The sequence below is a fragment of the Hemiscyllium ocellatum genome, chromosome 38 (assembly GCF_020745735.1).
Source record: "Hemiscyllium ocellatum isolate sHemOce1 chromosome 38, sHemOce1.pat.X.cur, whole genome shotgun sequence".
Lineage (NCBI taxonomy): Eukaryota > Metazoa > Chordata > Chondrichthyes > Orectolobiformes > Hemiscylliidae > Hemiscyllium > Hemiscyllium ocellatum.
The window spans coordinates 12,934,308-12,958,153 of NC_083438.1; the positions used below are offsets into that span (position 1 = coordinate 12,934,308).

Consider the following 23,846-nt stretch of genomic DNA (forward strand, 5'->3'; position numbering starts at 1 on the left):
AAAGCATGTGAGGAATGAGGAGGAGGTTGGGACTTGATGGGTGAGATATTAATGGGTGCAAGGAATAAAGTAGATATTAGAGGGTAGTGGGAGGGATTAGATGATATTTAAATGTACGGAGAGTATGGGGGGGGGGAAGGGTGTTGGACTGGGTAGGATATTAAAGTATACAGGGAGTGAGGGAGAGAATGGGATTAGAACGGTAGGATATTATATACTCTGGAGAGAGCAGAGTGGGAATAGATTTTGTAAGGCTCATGGTGGGCTGGGTAAAACCCTGAGTGTCTCTCAGTTCTCAGTTTCACAATGCTGGTTCCTTTGTTGTTTGAAATGACCTTTTCCCTTGTCCACTCTCAAAAACACAGGCCTCCACCTTGAAGGGAGGGGGAGAGTATTTACTCTGAAAGGACTCTGACTCTCATATTGACAGGAGGATACACAAGGGCAGAATCATCAGATTTCACAAGCCTCTCCTGACTGACAGCCACAAATCCCTCGATCAATAGGTAGCTATGAATAAGGATAAGTCAGGACCTTGTGGGAAGATACTAAATTTGGGGAGGACAAATTATGTCAGTATTGGACAGGAGCTGGGAAGAGTTAATTAGGAGTAGCTGTTATTGAGCAAGCTGTTATTGTTGTCTAAATGCCTATTGATCAGAGTTGAGGAGCAGTAATCTTCAGCAAGGAGGAAGGAGAAGGATGGCAAGCCGTGGGACACTTGGCTGACGAGGGTCAGATTTAGTCGATGTGAATTTAGTTATAAAGAAAAAGGAAGCACACATAAGATTTAGAAAGCTACTATCAAACAGGGACCATGAGGGATGTCAAGAAAGTAGGAAAGAACTCAAGCAGGAAATTAGGAAAGCTAGGAGGAGCCATGAAATGTCCTTAGCGAGTAGGGTTAAAGAGAATCCTAAATCATTTTCTAGAAGCGTTAAAATCAAGAGGATAACAAGGAATACGATGTGTAGGATAGGCAAAGTTACAGTGATCAATATGCAGGTGGACTGGGCAAATCAGGTAAGTAGTGGATTGCAAGAGAAGGAATTACTGGAATGTCTGAGAGATTGCTTTTTGAAGCAGCTTGTGGTGGAGCCCAGTAGGGAACAGGCAATATTGGATTGAGTGTTGTGCAATGGAGCAGACTTGATAAAGGAGGTTACAGTGAAGGAATCCTTACGAGAGAATGATTATACTATGATTGAATTTAGTCTGCAATTTGAGAGGGAGAAGATAGAATCAGAGGTAACGATATTACAGCTGAATAAAGGCAACTACCGAGGCATAAGGTAGGAGCAGGGCAGGATTGACTGGGAGGGGAGCCCAGCAAGAAAGACTTGGAACAGCAAAGGCAGGAGATTCTGGGGTAAATTAGGAGACATAGCAGGGATTCATCCTGAGGAAAAAGAAGCATGGTACAGGGAGGATGAGGACCATGGCTGACTAGGGAAGTTGGGGATAGCATGAAATCAAAAGAGAAAGCATAGAAAATAGCGAAGGCAGTGGGAACCAGAGGATTGGGAAGCTTACAAAAATCAACAGAGGGCAACAAAAACAAAAAGAAATAAGGAAGGAAGAGATTAAATATGAGGGTACGCTAGCCAGTAATATAAAGGAAGACTGTAAGAGTCTTTAGCTATATGAAGGGCAAAAGAGAGGCAAAAGTGGACATTGAGCCTTTGGAAAATGACGCTGCAGAGTTAGCAGTGGGGAACAAGAAAATGGCTGAGGAATTGAATAATTATTCCATGCTAGTCTCCACATGAGTAATAATACAAAAATTCAAGGTGGTGGGGGTTGGGGGTGGAGAGGGGAAGTTGGCGGGGGGGGGATCGTGGTCGGGATCGGGGAGAACTGACTATGGTGGCCATCACCAAGGATAAGATGCCAGAAAAACTGAATGATCCGAAGGTGGATAAACCACATGGACCAGATGTTCTGCACAATGGGGTTCTAAGGGAAACAGTTGAAGTGATAGTGGAGGCGTTAGTGGTAATCTTTCAGGAATTGTTAAGATCAGGGAGGGTCCCACTTGACTGGAAAGTTGCTAAAGTAACATTCCTGTTTAAGAAGGGAGTAAGGCAAAAGACGGAAAATTACAGATTGATTAGCCTAACCTCAGCCTTGGATAAGATCCTGGAATCCACTATGAAGGATGAGATCTCTGAATATTTGGATGTGTATGGCAAAATAAGGCAAAGTCAGCATGGTTTCATCAAGAGTAGGTCATGCCTGACAAATCTGCTAGAATTCTTTGAGGAATAACGAGCAAGTTAGACCAAGGAGAGCCATTGGTTATTATCTACCTGGACTTCAAAAGGCCTTTGACAAGGTGCCGCACAGAAGGCATGGATTATTTTCTAAATGGGGAGAAAATTCAGAAGTCTTAAGTGCGAAGAGACTTGACTATTCTAGTCCAGGATTCTCTCAAGGTAAACTTGCAAGTCGAATCAATAGATAGGAAAGCAAATACAGTGATGGCATTTATTTTGAGAGGATTTGAATATAAAAGCAGGGATGTACTTCTGAGGCTGTAACATGCTCTGGTCTGACCACATTTGGAGTATTGTGTGCAGTTTTGGCCTCAGAAAAGATGTACTGGCCTTGGATCATGTTGAGAGGAGGTTCACGAGAATGGTCCCAGGACTCTAGGTCTATACTTGATGGGGTTGAGAAGGATAAGGGGGGAATCTAATTAAAACATACAGAATACTGAATGGCCTGGACAGAGTAGATGTTGGGAAGATATTTCCTTTGGTAGGAAAGACTAGGACCTGACGATATAGCCTTAGAGTTTTAGAACACAGATATAGAGAAACTTCTTCAATGAGAGAGTGGTGAATCTATGGAATTTATTGTCACAGAAGGCTGTAGACACCGGGTCATTGTGTATATGAACCAGAAGGGCACCAATAGCCTGGGGGGTAGGTTTGCTAGCACTCTTCGGGGGGGTTTAAATTAATTTGGCAGGGGGATGGGATCCGGACTTGTAGTCCAGCAAGTAAGCTAGCTGTGTTTCAGGATGTCCAAGAATGTAGGGAGGCTGTGGAGAAGGTAGCACTGACAGGGAATACTTGCGGACACAGAGATGGGCTCAAGTGCGTATACTTCAACGCAAGAAGTATCAGAAATAAGGTGGGTGAACTTAAGGCGTGGATCGGTACCTGGGACTACGATGTTGTGGCCATCACGGAAACGTGGATAGATGAGGGACAGGAATGGTTGTTGGAGGTTCCTGGTTACAGATGTTTCAGTAAGATTAGGGAGGGTGGTAAAAAAGGAGGGGGGGTGGCATTGCTAATTAGAAATGGTATAACGGCTGCAGAAAGGAATTTTGAGGGGGATCTGCCTTTGGAGGTAGTATGGGCTGAAGTCAGAAATAGGAAAGGAGCAGTCATCTTGTTGGGTGTTTACTAAAGGCCCCCCAATAGCAGCAGAGATGCGGAGGAACAGATTGGGAAACAGGTTTTGGAAAGGTGCAGAAGCCACAGGGTTGTAGTCATGGGCGACTTCAACTTCCCAAATATTGATTGGAAGCTCTTTAGATCAAGTAGATTGGATGGGGCGGTGTTTGTGCAGTGTGTCCAGGAAGCTTTTCTAACTCAGTATGTAGATTGTCCAACCAGAGGGGAGGCCATATTGGATTTGGTACTCGGTAATGAGCCGGGACAAGTGATGGGATTGTTAGTGGGTGAACATTTTGGTGATGGTGACCACAATTCTGTGACTTTCACCTTGGTTATGGAGAGAGATAGGTGCGCACAACAGGGTAGATTTTACAATTGGGGGAAGGGAAATTACGATGCTGTAAGACAGGATTTGAGGAGCGTAAGATGGAAGCATAGGCTGTCAGGGAAGGATGTGGTGGAAATGTGGAACTTTTTCAAGGAGCAGATACGACGCGTCCTTGATATGTATGTACCTATCAGGCAGGAAAGAAATGGTCATGTGAGGGAGCCTTGGTTGACTAGGGAGGTTGAATGTCTAGTAAAGAGGAAGAAGGAGGCTTATATAAGGTTGAGGAAACAGGGTTCAGACAGAGCAGTGGAGGGATACAGGATGGCCAGAAGGGACCTGAAAAAAAGGGATTAGGAGAGCTAAGAGAGGGCATGAAAAATCCTTGGTGGATAGGATCAAGGATAACCCCAAGGCATTTTATGGGTATGTGAGAAACATGAGAATGACGAGAACGAGGGTAGGTCCGATCAAGGACAGTAGTGGGAGATTATGTATTGAGTCGGAAGAGATAGGAGAGGTCTTGAACAAATACTTTTCTTCAGTATTTACGAACGAGAGGGACCGTATTGTTGAAGAGGAGAGTGTGAAACGGACTGGTAAGCTAGAAGAGATACTTGTTAGGAAGGAAGATGTGTTGGACATTTTGAACAACTTGAGGATAGACAAGTCCCCCGGGCCTGTCGGGATATATCCTAGGATTATGTGGGAAGCAAGAGAGGAAATTGCAGTACCGTTGGCAATGATCTTTTCGTCTTCACTGTCAACGGGGGTGGTACCAGGGGACTGGAGAGTAGCGAATGTTGTGCTCCTGTTCAAAAAAGGGAATAGGGATAACCCCAGGAATTACAGGCCAGTTAGTCTTACTTCTGTGGTAGGCAAAGTAATGGAAAGGGTACTGAGGGATAGGATTTATGAGTATCTGGAAAGACACTGCTTGATTAGGGACAGCCAGCACGGATTTGTGAAGGGTAGGTCTTGCCTTACAAGTCTTATTGAATTCTTTGAGGAGGTAACCAAGCATGTGGATGAGGGTAGAGCAGTGGATGTAGTGTACATGGATTTCAGTAAGGCATTTGATAAGGTTCCCCATGGTAGGCTTATGCGGAAAGTCAGGAGCAATGGGATAGAGGGGAACTTGGCCAATTGGATTGAAAACTGGCTAACCGGTCGAAGTCAGAGAGTGGTGGTAGATGGTAAATATTCAGCCTGGAGCCCAGTTACAAGTGGAGTTCCGCAGGGATCAGTTCTGGGTCCTCTGCTGTTTGGAATTTTTATTAATGACTTGGATGAGGGAGTCGAAGGGTGGGTCAGTAAATTTGCAGATGATACGAAGATTGGTGGAGTTGTGGACAGTGAGGAGGGCTGTTGACAGCTGCAAAGGGACTTAGATATGATGCAGAGCTGGGCTGAGGAGTGGCAGATGGAGTTCAACCCTGCCAAGTGTGAGGTTGTCCATTTTGGAAGAACAAATAAGAATGCGGAATACAGGGTTAACGGTAAAGTTCTTAGTCAGGTGGAGGAACAGAGGGATCTTGGGGTCTATGTACATAGATCTTTGAAAGTTGCCACTCAGGTGGATAGAGCTTGTAAGAAGGCCTATGGTGTATTAGCGTTCATTAGCAGAGGGATTGAATTCAAGAGTCGTGAGGTGATGTTGCAGCTGTACAGGACTTTGGTTAGGCCACATTTGGAGTACTGTGTGCAGTTCTGGTCGCCTCACTTTAGGAAAGATGTGGAAGCTTTGGAGAGGGTGCAGAGAAGATTTACCAGGATGTTGCCTGGAATGGAGAATAGGTCGTACGAGGACAGGTTGAGAGTTCTCGGCCTTTTCTCGTTGGAACGGCGAAGGATGAGGGGTGACTTGATAGAGGTTTATAAGATGATCAGTGGAATAGATAGAGTAGACAGTCAGAAACTTTTTCCCCGGGTACAACAGAGTATTACAAGGGGATATAAACTTAAGGTGAAGGGTGGAAGGTATAGGGGAGATGTCAGGGGTGGGTTCTTTACCCAGAGAGTGGTGCCCGTGGGAGTGGTAGAGTCAGAATCGTTGACGACCTTTACGCGGCAATTGGATAGGTACATGGATGGGTGCTTAATCTAGGATAGATGTTCGGCACAACATCGTGGGCCGAAGGGCCTGTTCTGTGCTGTATTGTTCTATGTTCTATGTTCTATATTTAATAGACAGGTTCTCGAGTATTAAGGGGATCAAAGGTTAAGGGGAGAAAAAGGGAAAATGTGGTTGAGAAACACGTCAGTCGTGATTGAATGGTGGGGGAGACTCAATGGGCTGAATGGCTTAATTTCTACACCTATCTCCAATGGTTTTATGGAGCACTCCAGGATAAAGGAGGAAACTTGTGTTTGGAGGCAGAGGGTATGGGTGAGATCCTAAATGTGTTGGTATTCACTGAGGTGAAGGATATGGAGACTAGTGTGGGGCATGCTAATCTGTTAGGGCATTTTGAAATCAAGAAAGAAGCAGTATAAGGTCAGTTGAACTGTAAGGTGGATAAGTCCCCAGGGCCTGATGGTATTTTCCCTAGGTTTTTAAGTGAGGCAAGAGAGGAGATTGCTGGGGCCTTGACTGAGATATTTGTATCCTTGCTAGCGACTGGCAAGGTCCCTGAGGTCTGACGAGTAGCTAATGCTGCTCCTCTGTTCAAGAAGGGAAACTAGGACAATTCAGGAAATTACAGACTGGTGAGTCTCACATCAGTGATTTGGAATCTATTGGATAGACTTCATAGGGATAGGATTTAAGTACATTTGAAACACACGCCAAATTAAGGACTGTCAGCATGGCTTTCAGCAGGGTCTTGCTAACTTTATTGAGTTCTTTCAGGACATGGCAAGGCTGACTGATGAGGGTAGAGCAAATGATGTTGTTTACATGGATTTTAGTATGGCTTTTGTCAAGGTCCTTTGATGTCCATTGAGAAGATTAAGAGGCATGGGATCCATGGTGAGTTGGCCATTTGGATTCAGAATTAGCTTGCCTGTCGAAGTCAGAAGATGGTAGTGGAAGACTGGAGTTCTGTGTTCCACAGCAATCCATTGTGGAACCTCAGCAGTTTCTGCTTTTTATAAATGACTTGGATGTAAACATAAATGGTGAGTTAGTAAGTTTGGAGATTGCACAAAGATTGAGGGCATTGTGGATAGTGTAGAAGATTATCAAAGGAGACAAGTATAGATCAGTTGCAGATACCAAAGTCTGGTAGATGCCGGGACAGTGAGTAAATTTAAGGAGGAGTTAGACAGATTTTTAATTGGTAAATCTGAAGGGTTTTTGGGAAAGGTTGAAGAGTATTGGGAAAGGGCAGGAAAATAAGGCGAGGAACGTATGAACCATAATTGAATGACAGAGCAAATGCAATGAGCCAAATGGTCTAGTTCTGCTCCTTTTTCATATGAATTTATGGATTTATATGGGTGGAGGAATGACAGATGGAGTTTCATCTGAGCAGGTGAGTTACATGGTGGCTTACTGGTTACCCAGGTTCAATCTAGCCTCGGGTGGCTGTCTCTATGCCTGCGTGGGTTTCCTCTGAGTGGCCCAGTTTACTCCCACAGCCCAAGATGTATAGGTTAGGTGAATTGACCGTGCTAAATTGCTCATTGTGTCCAGGGATGTGTAGGTTGAGTGCATTGGTCATGGGAGGTGGAGGACTATTGGGCAAGGGGATGAATCTGGGTGGGATGTTCTTTGGAGGGTTGGTGTGGACTTGGTGGGCCTGGTTGCCTTTTTCCACGTTGTATGGATTCTATGGAAGTGTGAGGTATTGCACTTTGGGGTAGCAAATGTTAATGAAAGTATACAGGACAATAAGTAGCATTGATGTATAGAGGGTTCTTGGGATCCTTGTCCATAGCTCCTTTAAAGTGGCCACACAAGTAGATTGAGTGGTAAAGAAGGTGGATGCCTTTAATGATCAGGCACTAAGTATAAGAGTCAGGAAGTGATGTTGCAGCTTCATAAAACTTTGATTAGGCTGAACTTGAGTATTGTGCTCAGTTCTATTCACCACACTGAAGGGATGCATGGAGGCTTTGCAGTGGATGCAGAAAGGTTTACCAAAATGTTGCCTGGATTAGACAGTATGAGCTATGAGGAGAGGCTGGGCACCCAGGATTTTCTTTAGAACAGCAGAAACCAAGGGGAGACTTGCTAGAAGTTCATAAAAATTATGAGAGGCACAGATAGGGTTGACAGTCAGAATCTTTTTCCCAGAGTTGAAATGTCTAATAGTTGAGGGCATGCATTTAAAGTGAGAGGGGGAAATGTCAAAAAAGACGTGAGGGGGAAGCTTTTTACACAGAGGTGCCTGGAAGGCAGAGATGCCTGGATAGTGGTGGAAGCAGGGACGATGGGGACATTTGAGGGGCTGTTAGGTAATGATATGAATAAGCAAGGAATGGGAAGATATGGTCCAGGGCTGGCAGAAGGGATTAGTTTAACTTGGCGTCATGTTTGGCATAACACCATGGGCCAAAGAGCCTGTTCCTGTGCTGTTTTCTTCTATATATTCTGTGTCCAATATGATCACTGTGAGATAATTATCTCAACTGCCTCTGTAAATGGCATCAATCATTGTGAGGCAGGACAAACAAAGCATGGGAACACGTGACGATCAGTCAGACGGTGGAAAGCACTGAGGATCAGAGAGACCAACCTTATGCACCAACCTTAAGGTCTCAAGACAGGAGGATAAAGTAGTGAAGAAGGCATGACAGAGAATCATAGAATCCATGCAGTGTGGAAGCAGGCCATTATGATTATGAGTATGATTTAGTTGCCATTATGGAGACATGGTTGCAGAATGGTCATTACTGGGAGTTAAATATCCAGGGGTATCAGATGATTCAGAAAGCTAGAAAGGAGGGTAAGGGTGGTATAGCTCTGATATTTAAGGATGACATCAGGGAGATGATTTAAGTTTCATGGGGAATTTCTACCCATTTAGGTAGAAATTAGAAATTCTAAGAATAGGCGTAATCGAGAGGCCACCAAATAATAACATCACGTTGGAGAAGGCAATAAGCAAAGAAATAACTAATGCCTGTAAAAATGTTACAGCAATTATCTTGGGGATTTTAATCTGCATGTTAATTAGTTGAAACAGGTCAGTCAGGGTAGCTTTGAGGACAAGTTCGTTGAACGTATTCGCAATAGTTTTCTTGAACAGCATGTAATGGAACTGACAAGGGAGCAGGCAATCCTAGATCTGGTCCCGTGTAATGCAAAAGCAATCATTAATGATCTCATAGTTAGAGATCTTCTTGGAAGGAGTGCTCACAGTCTGATTGAAATTAGAATACAGATGGAAAGTGCCAAGATAAAATCCAATACCAGGATCTTGTGCTTAAACAAAGGAGCCTACAATAGGACAACTGGTGGGACAGTTGACTAACAGTGGAGGACTTTCAAGGCAATGTTTCAAAGAGTTCAGGGATGTGCAGGCTAGATGGGTTAGCCATGAGAAATGTAGGGGCGTGGATCTGGGTGGGATGCTGTTTGGAGGGTCAGTGTGGACTTGTTGGGCTAAATGGCCAGTTTCCACACTATTGGGATTCTATGAAAAGGAAGGACTGTAGGAAAAGGGTGAATCTTGGTGTTTAAGGAAATAAGGGAGGCTACCAAATTAAAAGAGAAAGTATACAAAGTGGCAAAGACCAGTGGAAAACTAGAGATTGGGAAAACTTTGAAAGTCAACAGAAAGCCACAAAAAAGCTATAAAGAAAAGTAAGATTGATGGTAACAATAAACCATCTCAGAATATAAAGACAGATAGCTAAAGTTTCTCTGAACATATAAAACAAAAAAGAGTGGCTAAGGTAAACATGTCCTAATCAGGGTGAGATGAAGGATTTAGCAATGGGATATGAGGAAATGACCGAGGCATTGAACAGGTACTTAGTATTGGTCTTCATAGTGGAGGACACAAATAATATACCAGTAATTGACAAAGAGGCAAAGGTAGGTGAGGGCCTGGAAACAATCATTATCACGAAAGAGGTAATGTTGGGCAAGCTAATGGAGCTAAAGGTCAGTAAGTCGACAAGGCCCCAATGGAATGCATCTCAGGGTACCAAAAGAAATGGCAGGAGAAATAGCAAATGCGCTTGTGGTAATTTTCCAAAATTCACTGGACTCTGGGGAAGTTGCAACAAATTGGAAAACAGCAAATGTGATACCACTATTCAAAACAGAAAGTAGTTAAAAGATGGGGAACTATAAACTGGTCAGCTTAATTTCGGTAGTTGGGAAATGCTTGAATCTATTCTCAAGGAAAAAATTGCAAGACATCGAGATAGAAATTCTCCCATTGGGCAGATTCATGAAAGGCAGGTCTTGCTTAACTAATTTACCGGAATTCTATGAAGACATTGCAAGCGCGGTGGACAACGTGGTGTATCTAGATGTTCAAAAGTCATTCAACAGGGTGCCACACAAAAGCTTGCTGGTTAAGATAACAATGGGTAATGTATGAGCATGGATAGAGGATGGTTTAACTACCAGGAATCAAAGAGTGGGGATAAACAAATGCTTTTCTGGTTGGTGATCAGTGACTAGTGGTGTGCCTTAGGAATCAGTGTTGGGACCGCAATGAGTCACCATTTGTGCTGGCACTAGAGGGGGTGCAGAGGAGGTTCACTAGGCTTATTCTAGATTTGAGGGTTTGGTTTATGAGGAGAGCCTGAGTAGACTGGAATTATATTAATTGGAATTCAAAGAATGAGGGGTGATCATATAGAAACATACACAATTATGAAGGGAATGGACAAGAAACACGGAGATGTTTCCTCTGGCAGGAAAACTAGAACAAGAGGGCATAGCCTCTAAATTAGAAGGAGCAGATTTGGACTGAATTGAGAAGGAAGATCTTCACCCAGCAGGTTGTGAATCTGTGGATTCCAAGCCCAATGAAATAATTGAGGCTTGCTCATTGAATGTTTTAAACACAAATATAGATAATTTTTTGAACAGTATAGGAATTAAGGATTATGGAGAGAGAGTGGGTAGGTGGAGCTGAGACCACAGAAAGATCATCCATGATCTTACTGAATGGTAGAGTGAGCTCAAAGGGCCAGATGGCCTACTCCTGCTCTTCGCTCTTAGGTTCTGTACATTCATTTGGCCCGAGTCGATCAACCCTCTGAAGACAGTCCCACCCAGACTCACCTGCACGCCCCATGGCTAGTTGAGAAATTGGATTAAGAGCAGAGAGGTGATGCTGTAACAGTAAAAGCATTGGCTAGGTCACAGCTAGAGTATTGGCTGCAGTTCTGGAAACCACATTACAGGAGGGATGTGATAGCATTGGAGAGGGTTCAGAGGAGAGATATCAGGATGGTGCCTGAACTGGAGAGTTTCAGTGATGGAGAAAGATTGGACAGACTGGGGTTGTTTTATTTAGAGCAGTAGGGCTTGCGGGGCTGCAGTGGGAAATAATTGGGATGTATAACACGATGTGGAGCATTGACAGGAAGCAACATTTCCCCTTGGTGGCACATGGAGTTAAGGTAAGGTGCAGGAGGTTTAGAGGAGGTATGAAGAAACAATGTTTCACCCAGAGGGTGGTGAGAATCTGGAGTGCACTGCCTGTCAAGGTAGGAGAGGCAGAGTCCCTTCTAACAGTTAAGATTTATTTTATGTGCCCTCATGATGCCAACTGGGCCAAATGAACCAGGTGCTGGAAAATATGATAAGAATCATTGCATATTTGTTTTTAACTATTGGAAGGGTGAAGGGCGGCTTTCAATGCTGTACATCTCGAAGGGTGTACAACAACAGATGTTGCAGGGACAGCATATGATGCTGAAACTGCAGGGACTGAGTCACACTGACTGAGGCAGTCAACAAGGCGAGGTTGCATATCTTTATTCTTCTCCTCTGTTTAAACCAAGCCTCCCTTCTTCACAGGCATTATGTGGTTCTGATCCCAGCGGAAATTCGTACCAATACTCTTGAGAAGGTTTGCGTCCTACTGTCACCTGGAAATGACATCGTCCCCCAAAAACTAACAATTCAGAATGAGCAGACAAACAACATACTCCTGCAGGAGGAGCTACTGGGGAGTGCAGGACATAACTGCTTCCAGTTCACTGTAAGTCTGGGGCCACATGGTGGTTTGTGTATTTGATTCCCATTCCTGCTTCTGCAGATTCAGGGGGCTGTTGGGACAGGAGCAATGACCAGAAACTGAACTGGATTTGTCACATAAACACAGTGGTTATAAAAACAGGTCATAGACTAGGAATCCTGCAGCAAATAACTTACCTCCCAACTCCCCAAACCCTGTCCACGATCGAGAAGGCACAAGCCAGGAGTGTGATGCAATACTTGCTGGATGGTTGCAGCTCCAACAACACTCGGGATGCTTGACACCATCCTAGGAAAGGCAGCCTGCTGGGCGGTACGGTATCCGCAAGCATACTCCCCCTCAAACTGAGTTCAACAGCAGCAATATCTACCATCTGATAGATGCACCACAGAAATTCACAAAGTCTCCTGAGAGAGCACCTTACACACCTACAACCACTACCATCAGATCTGACACTGATCCCCGTCTCACACTGACACATGGCAGCAGACTGACACTGATCGCCGTCTCACACAGACACAGGACAGCAGCCTGTCACTGATCCCAGTCTCATACTGACACAGGACAGCAGCCTGTCACTGAACCCAGTCTCAAACTGACACAGAACAGCAGCCTGTCACTGAACCCAGTCTCAAACTGACACAGGACAACAGCCTGTCACTGATCCCAGTCTCAAACTGACACAGGACAGCAGTCTGACACTAATCCCAGTCTCAAACTGACACAGGACAGCAGTCTGACACTAATCCCAGTCTCAAACTGACACAGAACAGCAGCCTGTCACTGGTCCCAGTCCGTAGGTAAAAACAATGACTGCAGATGCTGGAAACCCGATTCTGGATTAGTGGTGCTGGAAGAGCACAGCAGTTCAGGCAGCATCCTAGGAGCAGTAAAATTGACGTTTTGGGCAAAAGCCCTTCATCAGGAATAAAGGCAGAGAGCCTGAAGCGTGGAGAGATAAGCTAGAGGGGGGTGGGGGTGGGGAGAAAGTAGCATAGAGTACAATAAGTGAGTGGGGGAGGGGATGAAGGTGATAGGGCGGGGGCAGGGGGAGGGTGGAGTGGATAGGTGAAGAAGAAGATAGACAGGTAGGACAAGTCTGGACAAGTCATGGGGACAGTTGGAAGTTTGGAACTGGGGTGAGGTGGGGAAGTGGAAATGAGGAAACTGTTGAAGTCCACATTGATGCCCTGGGGTTGAAGTGTTCCGAGGCAGAAGATGAGGCGTTCTTCCTCCAGGCATCTCGTGGTGAGGGGGCGGCGGTGGAGGAGGCCCAGGACCTCCATGTCCTCGGCAGAGTGGGAGGGGGAGTTGAAATGTTGGGCCGCGGGGCGGTGTGGTTGATTGGTGTAGGTGTCACGGAGATGTTCCCTAAAGCGCTCTGCTAGGAGGCGTCCAGTCTCCCCAATGTAGAGGAGACCGCATCGGGAGCAACGGATACAATAAATGATATTAGTGGATGTGCAGGTAAAACTTTGATGGATGTGGAAGGCTCCTTTAGGGCCTTGGATGGAGGTGAGGGAGGAGGTCTGGGCGCAGGTTTTGCAGTTCCTGCGGTGGCAGGTGAAGGTGCCAGGATGGGAGGGTGGGTTGTAGGGGGGCGTGGACCTGACCAGGTAGTCACGGAGGGAATGGTCTTTGCAGAATGCGGAAAGGGATGGGGAGGGAAATATATCCCTGGTGGTGGGGTCTTTTTGGAGGTGACTGAAATGTCGGCGGATGATTTGGTTTATGCAAAGGTTGGTAGGGTGGGAGGTGAGCACCTGGGGTGTTCTGTCCTTGTTACGGTTGAAGGGGTGGGGTCTGAGAGCGGAGGTGCGGGATGTGGACGAGATGCGTTGGAGGGCATCTTTAACCACGTGGGAAGTGAAATTGCGGTCTCTAAAGAAGGAGGCCATCTGGTGTGTTCTGTGGTGGAACTGGTCCTCCTGGGAGCAGATATGGCAGAGAGGGAGGAATTGAGAATATGGGATGGCATTTATGCAAGAGGTAGGGTGGGAAGAGGTGTAATCCAGGTAGCTGTGGGAGTCGGTGGGTTTGTAAAAAATGTCAGTGTCAAGTCGGTTGTCATTAATGGAGATGGAGAGGTCCAGGAAGGGGAGGAAGGTATCTGAGATAGTCCAGGTAAATTTAAGGTCAGGGTGGAATGTGTTGGTGAAGTTGATGAATTGCTCAACCTCCTCGCGGGAGCACGAGGTGGCGCCAATGCAGTCATCAATGTAGCGGAGGAAGAGATGGGGAGTGGTGCCGGTGAGTCAATAAAGAGACAGGCATAGCTGGGGCCCATACGTGTGACCATGGCTACCCCTTTGGTCTGGAGGAAGTGGGAGGATTCGAAGGAGAAATTGTTAAGGGTGAGGACCAGTTCGGCCAAACGAATGAGAGTGTCAGTGGAAGGGTACTGTTGGGGACGACGGGAGAGGAAAAAACGGAGGACTTGGAGGCCCTGGTCATGGCGGATGGAGGTGTAGAGGGATTGGATATCCGTGGTGAAGATGCGGTGTTGGGGGCCAGGGAAACAGAAGTCTTGGAGGAGGTGGAGGGTGTGGGTGGTGTCTTGAACGTACGTGGGGAGTTCCTGGACTAGGAGGGATAGGACAGTGTCGAGGTAGGTAGAGATGAGTTCAGTGGGGCAGGAGCATGCTGAGACAATGGGTCAGCCAGGGTGGTCAGGCTTGTGATCTTGGGAAGGAGGTAGAACCGGGCAGTGCGGGGTTCCCGGACAATGAAGTTGGAAGCTGTGGGTGGGAGATCTCCTGAGGTGATGAGGTTCTGTATGGTCTGGGAGATGATGGTTTGGTGATGGGGGGTGGGATCATGGTCGAGGGGGCGGTAGGAAGAGGTGTCCTTGAGTTGGCGTTTGGCTTCAGCGGTGTAGATGTCAGTGCCCCAGAGTACCACTGTGCCCCCTTTATCTGCTGGCTTGATGGTGAGGTCGGGATTGGAGCAGGGGGATTGGAGGGCTGCGCGTTGTGAGGGTGAGAGGTTGGAGTGGGGGATGGGGGGGTAGACAGGTTGAGGCGATTAATGTCCCGGCGGCAGTTGGAAATGAATAGGTCAAGGGCAGGTAATAGGCCAGCACGGGGTGTCCAGGTGGATGCAGTGTGTTGGAGGTGGGCGAAGGGTCCTCGGAAGGTGGGCGGGAATCCTGATTGTGAAAGGCGGAGGCGACGGAAGAAGTGTTCGACGTCACGGCGTGTGTTAAATTCATTGATGCGTGGACGGAGGGGGATGAAGGTGAGTCCTTTGCTGAGGACTGATCATGCGCCCTCAGTCAGGGGAAGGTCTGGAGGGATGGTGAAAACTCGGCAGAGCTGGGAGCTGGGATCTGTTGTGGGTGTGGAGCTGGGAGTGGGGGCAGAACCAGTAACTGGAGTGGGTGTGATGGTGGGGGGCATGGGGGTGGAGTCATGAGCAGGGGTGGTGTTCCCCTCAGGGTTCTGGGGGCCAGGAATGGTGACAGTGGGGTCTGTGGGGGGCGTGTCAGCAGAATGCAGGTGAGTAGCGTTGGTGGGGGCAGAAGTGGTGGTAGACACAGCAGTCGGGATGTTGGAAGTCACTGAGCGTGTGACATCAGCGATGATGTGATGGGCAGAAGTGATGTCACGTGTGATGCATGAGGAATTGTGAGGGGCGGAAGTGGTTGTGGTCGTGGCCATGATAGGGGCAGAAGTGACATCATCAATCAGCTTGGGGGTGGCAGCTGCACCAGCCGCATGGCTAATGGCGTCGGAGCAGACGCAGAGGCCGGGGGAATCTTCTGGAATGTTTGAGGAGCGCTGGTTTTGGAGGTGGGTAGATAAAAGTTTGTTGTACTTACAGTTTTTGATGTTTGAGATGGAGTTGAAATACTGTTTGTTGAGAGTATGAATTCTCCTGAGGATGTAGTACAGAATGGGTCCTTTGCAATTCTAAGAAGGTGTGGCCCTCACCACCAGACGCCTGGAGGAAGAACGCCTCATCTTCTACCTCGGAACACTTCAACCCCAGGGCATCAATGTGGATTTCAACAGTTTCCTCATTTCCCCTTCCCCCACCTGACCCCAGTTCCAAACTTCCAGCTCAGCACTGTCCCCCTGACTTGTCCTGACTTGTCCTACCTGTCTATCTTCTTTTCCACCTATCCACTCCACTCTCCCCCTGTCCCCGACCTATCACCTTCATCCCCTCCACCACTCACTTATTGTACTCTATGCTACTTTCTCCCCACCATCACTCTCCTCCAGCTTATCTCTCCATGCTTCAGGCTCTCTGCCTTTATTGCCTATATTGCTGAAAAGTTAATTTTCCTGCTCCTCGGATGCTGTCTGAACTGCTGTGCTCTTCCAGCACCACTAATCCCAGTCTCCACACTGACACAGGACAGCAGCCTGACACTGATCCCAGTCTCACAGGATCCACAGAGGATCAGGGCAGCAGCCTGTCACGGATCTCAGTCTTCACACTGTCCCAGGACACTAGTCTTCACATTGACAGGACAGCAGTGTGGCACAGTGGTTAGCACTGCTGCCTCACAGCGCCAGAGACCCGGATTCAGTTCCCACCTCAGGAGACTGTGTGGAGTTTGCACATTCTCCCTGTGTCTGCGTGTGTTTCCTCCGGGTGTTCTGGTTTCCTCCCACAGTCCAAAAATGTGCAGGTTAGGTGAATTGGCCATGCTAAATTGCCCGTAGTGTTAGGTGCAGGGGTAAATGTAGGGGAATGGGTCTGGGTGAGTTACGCTTCGGCGGGTCAGTGTGGGCTTGTTGGGCTGAAGGGCCTGTTTCCACACTATAAGTAATCTAATCTAAGGACAGCAGCCTGTCATTGATCCAAGTCTTTACACTGACACAGGACAGCAGCCTGTTATTGATCCCAGTATCACACTGACACAGGGCAGCAGCCTGACACTTTTCCTATTCTTCACACTGACATAGGACAGCAACCTAACTCTGATCCGACTCTTCGCACTGACATAGGACACCAGCCTCTAATCCTGATGAAGGGCTTTTGCCTGAAACATCGATTTTCCTGCTCCTTAGATGCTGCCTGACCTGCTTTTCCAGCACCACTCTGATTTAAACTCTGGTTTCCAGCATCAGCAGTCCTCACATTTGCCCTGACACTGATCCCAGTCTTTACACTGACACAGCGTCACAGCCTGACACTGATCCCAGTCGTCACACTGACACAGGACAGCAGCCTGACACTGATCCCAGTCGTCACACTGACACAGGAGAGCAGTCTGTCACTGATCCCACTCTCCACACTGACACAGGGTCACAGCCTGACGTTGATCCCAGTTTCACACAGACACAAGATTGCAACCTGATACTGGTCCCATATTCACACAGACACAGGACAGCAACCTGTTATTGATCCCAGTATCACACTGACACAGCAGCAGGCTGTCACTGACCCGAGTCTTAACACTGACACAGGACAGCAACCTGACACAGATCCCAGTCTTCAGACTAACACAGGACAGCAACATGTCACTCTTCGTCGTCTCACACGGACATACGACAGCAGCCTGTCATTCTTTGTCGTTTCACACTGACACAGGACAGCAGCCTGACACTGATCCCAGTCGTCACACTGACAATAGACAGCAACCTGTTATTGATCCCAGTATCGCACTAGTACAGGACAGTAGCCTGTCACTCATCCCAGTTTCACGCTGACACAGAATCGCAGCCTGACACAGATCCCAGTCTTCACACTGACACAGGACAGTAGCCTGACACTGATACCAGGTTAGCACAGACAAATGATCGTTGCCTGATACTGATTCCAGTATTCACACTGACACAGGAGACCAGCCTGTCACTGACCCCAGTTTCACACGGACACCGGACAGCAGCCTGTCACTGATCCCAGTGTTCCTTCTGACACAGGACAGCAGCCTGTCACTGATCCCAGTGTTCCTTCTGACACAGGAGAGCAGCCTGTCACTGACCCCTATTTCACATAGACACAGGACCGCAGCCTGACACTGATCCCTGTTTAACACTGACACAGGAGAGCAGCCTATCACTGAACCCAGTTTCATATGGACACAGGACAGAGGATGTCATTGATTCCAGTCTTCACACTGACACAGGACAGCAGCCTGACACTGATCGGCGTTCACACTGACATAGGACAGCAGCCTGACAGTGATCCCAGGTTAGCACAGACACATGAGCGTTGCCTGATATGATTCCAGGATTCACACTGACACAAGAGAGCAGCCTGTCACTGACCCCAGTTTCACACGGACACCGGACTGCAGCCTGACACAGATACCAGTCTTCACACTGACACAGGACGGCAGCCTGACACTGATCCCAGTCTTCACACTGACACAGGACGGCAGCCTGACACTGATCCCAGTCTTCACATTGACACAGGACAGCAGCCTGTCACTGATCGCCGTCTCACACTGACGCAGGACAGCGGCCTGACACTGATCCCTGTTTCACACAAACACAGGACAGTACCCTGACACTGATCCCTGTTTCACACAGACACAGGAGAGCAGCCTGTCACTGATCCCAGGTTAACACAGATACATAATTTCTGCCTGATACTGATTCCAGTATTCACACTGACACAGGACAGCAGCTTGTCACTGTCCCCAGTTTCACACTGACACAGGTCAGCAGCCTGACAAAGATTCCAGTCCTCTCACTGATACAGGAGAGCAGCCTGTCAGGGATCCTAGTTTCACAAGGACAGAGGATGTCATTGTTTCCAGTCTTCACACTGACAGAGGACAGCAGCCTGTCACTGATCGGCGTCTCACACTGACACAGGACGGCAGCCTGATACTGATTCCAGTATTCACACTGACACAGGACAGCAGCCTGTCACTGACCCCAGTTTCACACGGACACCGGACCGTAGCCTGACACAGATACCAGTCGTCACACTGACACAGGACAGCAACCTGTTATTGATCCCAGTATCACACTAGTACAGGACAGTAGCCTGTCACTCATCCCAATTTCACACTGACACAGAATCGCAGCCTGACACAGATCCCAGTCTTCACACTGACACAGGACAGCAGCCTGACACTGATACCAGGTTAGCACAGACACATGATCGTTGCCTGATACTGATTCCAGTATTCACACTGACACAGGACAGCAGCCTAACTCTGATCCCAGAATCACACTGACACAGGAGAGCAGTCTGTCACTGATCCCAGTGTTCCTTCTGACACAGGAGAGCAGCCTGTCACTGACCCCTATTTCACACAGACACAGGACCGCAGCCTGACACTGATCCCTGTTTAACACTGATACAGGAGAGCAGCCTATCACTGAACCCAGTTTCACATGGACACAGGACAGAGGATGTCATTGATTCCAGTCTTCACACTGACACAGGACAGCAGCCTGACACTGATTGGTGTCTCACACTGACACAGGACAGCTGCCTGACACTGATCGGTGTCTCACACTGACACAGGACAGCTGCCTGACACTGATCGGTGTCTCACACTGACACAGGACAGCAGCCTGACACTGATCCCAGTTTCACATGGACACAGGACAGAGGATGTCGTTGATTCCAGTCTTCACACTGACACAGGACAGCTGCCTGACACTGATCGGTGTCTCACACTGACACAGGACAGCAGCCTGACACTGATCGCCGTCTCACACTGACACAGGACAGCAGCCTGACACTGATCCCAGTCTCACACTAACACAGGATAGTAGCTGGACAGTGACTGATGTTTTTATGAATCTGAAGACAGTTGAGCCATTTCGTGAAGGTCTTGGGAAGTGGGTCTTCAGTTGATAACCATGTAAGATATTCTGCACCCTGGGATGGTGATATTCATCTCACTTGGCCGTGGTATGTCTTGATGTGACTGATCCACTGCCTAGGAGCACAGACACACTGATTCTGTGGCGATGGAGCGGAATGGTTGGATAATTGGACCTTGTAAATGGAGAAAAGTGATTTGTCGCAGCACCAGAGCTGGGAGTGTCTGGTCCCACGTGGTTAGTTCTCAGAATTTGAACCCAAGCTGGTCATGTGTGACAAGAGCTAACATTTCCTCACACAAAGGATATGTGGACTTCCTGAAGTCTCTGCTTTTACACACTTGCCTGCCTGCGTGTACACACACACACACACACACACACACACACACACACACACACACACACACACACACACACACACACACTGGAATATAGGTCACAGCTAGATCAGTCTTAATCTCGTGAAATGATGGAGAATGTAAGGTGGCAGAATGGCCTTTCCTGCTTTGCATTCCTCGTGGTCACATGAATGGCTCTTCCTTTCCCTGCACAATGAACTTGAGGGGCTGTATGTCCTTCTCCTGATACTGTCCAGCAGTCTCGAGGAGGGGCTGAGCCTCCTGTTCCTGAGCTCCGATATTGGTCTGACATGTGGCGCATTTGTTTGAGCAGGTTGCAGACTCCGAATTTGCTTTCGACTGCCCATCACTGATCAAGGTTACAGTCCATCGATCAGGGCCAAATCTGACCTCAGAGGACAGCAAGAATGTTGTTTTGGCAAGATATGAGCCACGGACATTTGTACAGACAGACAAGCCTGTTTACAAAGCTGGGCAAACAGGTGAGTGTTGAATTTGTGTGACAGAAAAGTTCAGGAGAAGGGGAGGGTCTTGTTTCTGGAAAGAAACCAGTTTACAATCTCAACGGCAAGTTGTCACCAGGAGAGGTTCCACACCATAGCCACTTCATCCAAGCAAAGAGGATCTCATTGTCTCAGCACTGGACATCACTATCACTGAATCCCCCACAATTGTGCCCCTCAAATGCCAGCCAGTGAGCACCTCCAACAAGAGAGAATGTAAGCATCACCCATTAACATTCAGTGGTTTCACTGATTACCCCAATATCCTGTGGGGTTACATGCATCAGAAAACTGAACCAGGGTAGTTATATAAATACAGTAGTTATAAGAACAGGTCAGAGGCTGGGAATTCTGCAATGAGTAACTCACCTAACTCCCCAAAACTTGTTTACCTTCGATGAGGCACAAGTCTGGAGTGTGATGGAATACTCCCCACTTGCCTGGATGGGTGCAGCTCCAACAACCCTCAAGAAGCTTGACACCATCCAGGAGAAAGGGACCCACTTGATTGGCCTCAAATCCACAAACATTCACTCCCTCCACTACAGATGCTCAGTAGCAGCAGTGTGTACTACCTACAAGATGCACTGCAGAAATTCAAGAAAGATCCTAATGTAGCATTATCTAAACCCCTGACCACTTCCATTGAATGACAAGGGCAGCAGGTACATGGGGACACCATCCCCTGCATGGTCCATTCTGAGCCACTCACCATCCTGACTTGGGAATATATCACTGTTCCATCAGCGTCGCCGGGTCAAAATCCTGGAATTTCCTCCAAACTGCATTGTGGATCAGCCTACAGCATGTGGGCTCCAGCAGTTCAAAATGACAGCTCACAGTTGTCTTCTCAACGGCAACAAGGGGCCATTAAAATGCTGACCCAGGACTTTACTGATTCATTTTGAAACCAATTTGAAATAGAAGCACTACGAATTTCATCAGTTTTGAAGTGAACTCAGCTCGTGTGACCTAGCCCAAATACTTGCACTTGTGTAAATGCTTTGCGAGAGAGCAAGGCTAGGTAGGAATAATGACAGATGCACACCGTCAAGGCCAGGTTCATTTGCAAAACCCTCCCTGGAGAAATTGTTAACCCTTGTGTGTGCATGGGAAGGGGCTGGGGTGACTCATGGGACACACTGACCTGGCAGGTTAAATTGGTCAATTTCAAATTTGAGTGAGGAGATTTCAGATTTTTAAAAGGTATTAATCCAGGTAGACAGGGCGGTGAAGAAGGCATTTGCCATGCTTTGTCAGTCAGATCATTGAGTACAGAACTTGGGATGTCATGTTGTGGTTATACAATACATTGGTAAGGCCACATTTGGAGTACTGCATGCAATTCTGGTCACCCTGCTATAGGAAGGATGCTATTAAACGAGAAAGGGTGCAGAAAAGATTTATAAGGATGTTACTGAGATTAAAATGTTTGACTTATAAGGAGAGGCTGGAATGGCTGGGATGTTTTTCCCTCAAGCTTTGAAAGCTGAAGGGTGACCTCAAAGAGGTTTATAAAATCATGAGGGGCATAGTCAAGGTGAACAGCATGGGTTTAAAGTAAGAGGGGAAAGATTTAAAAGGGGCCTGAGGGATGACTTTTCCACACAGAGGGTGGTACATGTATGGAATGAGCTGCCAAAGGAAGTGATAGAGGTGAGTACAATTACAACAATTACACGATAGGTACATGGATAGGAAAGGTGCAGTGGGATATGGACCATGTGCAGGAAAGTGGGATTAGTTCAATTTAGGAAACCTGGTCAGCAAGGACAGGGGCTGAAGGGCTTTTTCTTGTTCAGTGTGACTCCATGACTCTGTGGGGAACCAGGGTGAAAGGAGGATGTAATTTACAAATAAGATCTAAATTAATAGAAGAATTGCTCAACAGTCCGTCTGGTCTCCTCTTGTTCCTAGGTAGCAGTCTCAAGCAGGGCAGAATGGTCTCTTTTCCTGTGCATCAGGTTTGAAAGTTGCTGAATGGCCCCTTTTTCCTGTCTAACAGCCTCAAGTGGGCTGAATGGCCACATTTTGTTCTTATATAACAGAATCAAAAAAGGGGCTGAATGGCCTCTACCTAAATCTGTGCAGTGTGGGGCTGAATGACATCTTCATGTTCGTATAGATCAGACTCGAGGGGCTGAATAGCTTTGTCTTGTTCCTGCCTTACAATTGTCTGCATTATTAAGGGACTGGGCTTGAGTACAGATCCCAGTGGATTGAAGTTCATTATGAAATTACTGGGTGTTGGGAACATCACATTGCTGGTCTTAGTGTTTGGGATCTTACTGTGCCTTTCTGTCTTTCAGTGAAGTTCAGAATTGTGACACTAAATGAGAATTTCATGGCTGTTCAGGAAAAGGTGAGATTTCTCAGTGTATCCACCAACTGCTCAATCTGACAGTCTTCTCACCTCACCCATCCCCTCATCCACTGTCCCAGTACCTCTGTCCCTCTCTCTCACTCTTACACATCATCTCTGTCTCAGTTTATGTCTGTATGTTACCCCATGTGTGCCTCTATCTCTGTGTGTGTCTGTCTGTCCCTGTCTATGTCTATATCTCTCAGTTTCTTTCTCTGTACACTCTTTCTTCCTCTCTCTGTAGCTGTGTCTTTATCTCTCTGTTTCTCACTCCCTCTGACGGTCTCTCTCACTCTGTCTTGGTCTTTTGCAATCTCTCTCTCTCTCTGTCTTTTTACATCTCTCCCTCTGTCTCTTTATCTTACTGAATTTGTTGTTCTCTCTGTATCTCTCTCTTTCATTCTGTCTATCTCTCCCTCTCTCCATCTCCGTCTCTTTCTTTCTCTCTCATCATTTATGGGCGACACGGTGGCACAGTGGTTAGCACTGCTCCCTCACAGTGCCAGAGACCTGGGTTCAATTCCTGTCTCAGGCTACTCTCTGTGTGGAGTTTGCACATTCTCCCCGTGTCTGTGTGGGCTTCCTCCAGGTGCTCTGGTTTCCTCCCACAATCCAAAAATGTGCAGGTTAGGTGAATTGGCCATGCTAAATTGCCCATAGTGTTAGGTGAAGGGGTAAATGTAGGGGAATAGGTCTGTGTGGGTTGCGCGTCGATGGGTTGGTGTGGACTTGTTGGGCCGAAGGGCCTGTTTTCACACTGTAAGTAATCTAATCATGTCTCACTTTTCTTTCTCACTGTCTCCATCCCTCTCATTGTTTCTCTATTTCATTCACTCACTCTCTGTCTCTTTTTCACTCTTAACCCCCCCCCCCGTCTATCTCTCTGTCTTTATCTCACTCCTTCTGTCTCTGTCTGCCTCTCTCACTTTCTTTCTTTGTCTCTGTTGTTCCATACCTATCTATATCTTTGTCCCCCTCTCTGCCTCTCCATCCCTCCCTCTCTCTTTCTCTCTCTGCCTGTCTGTCTC

At 47.2% G+C, this 23,846-nt stretch overlaps 1 protein-coding gene across 1 annotated transcript in view; it reads left to right on the forward strand.

The window, feature by feature from the left end:
- The first annotated feature begins 1,863 nt into the window (after positions 1-1,863).
- Positions 1,864-23,846, forward strand: part of LOC132833894 (alpha-2-macroglobulin-like) — a 159,556-nt gene continuing 137,573 nt past the window's right edge. The window contains exons 1-4 of the mRNA XM_060852554.1: positions 1,864-1,988; positions 11,672-11,855; positions 20,267-20,435; positions 22,766-22,818. Of these exons, the coding sequence (XP_060708537.1) occupies positions 1,864-1,988; positions 11,672-11,855; positions 20,267-20,435; positions 22,766-22,818 (531 nt within the window). The remainder of the gene's footprint in view (positions 1,989-11,671; positions 11,856-20,266; positions 20,436-22,765; positions 22,819-23,846) is intronic.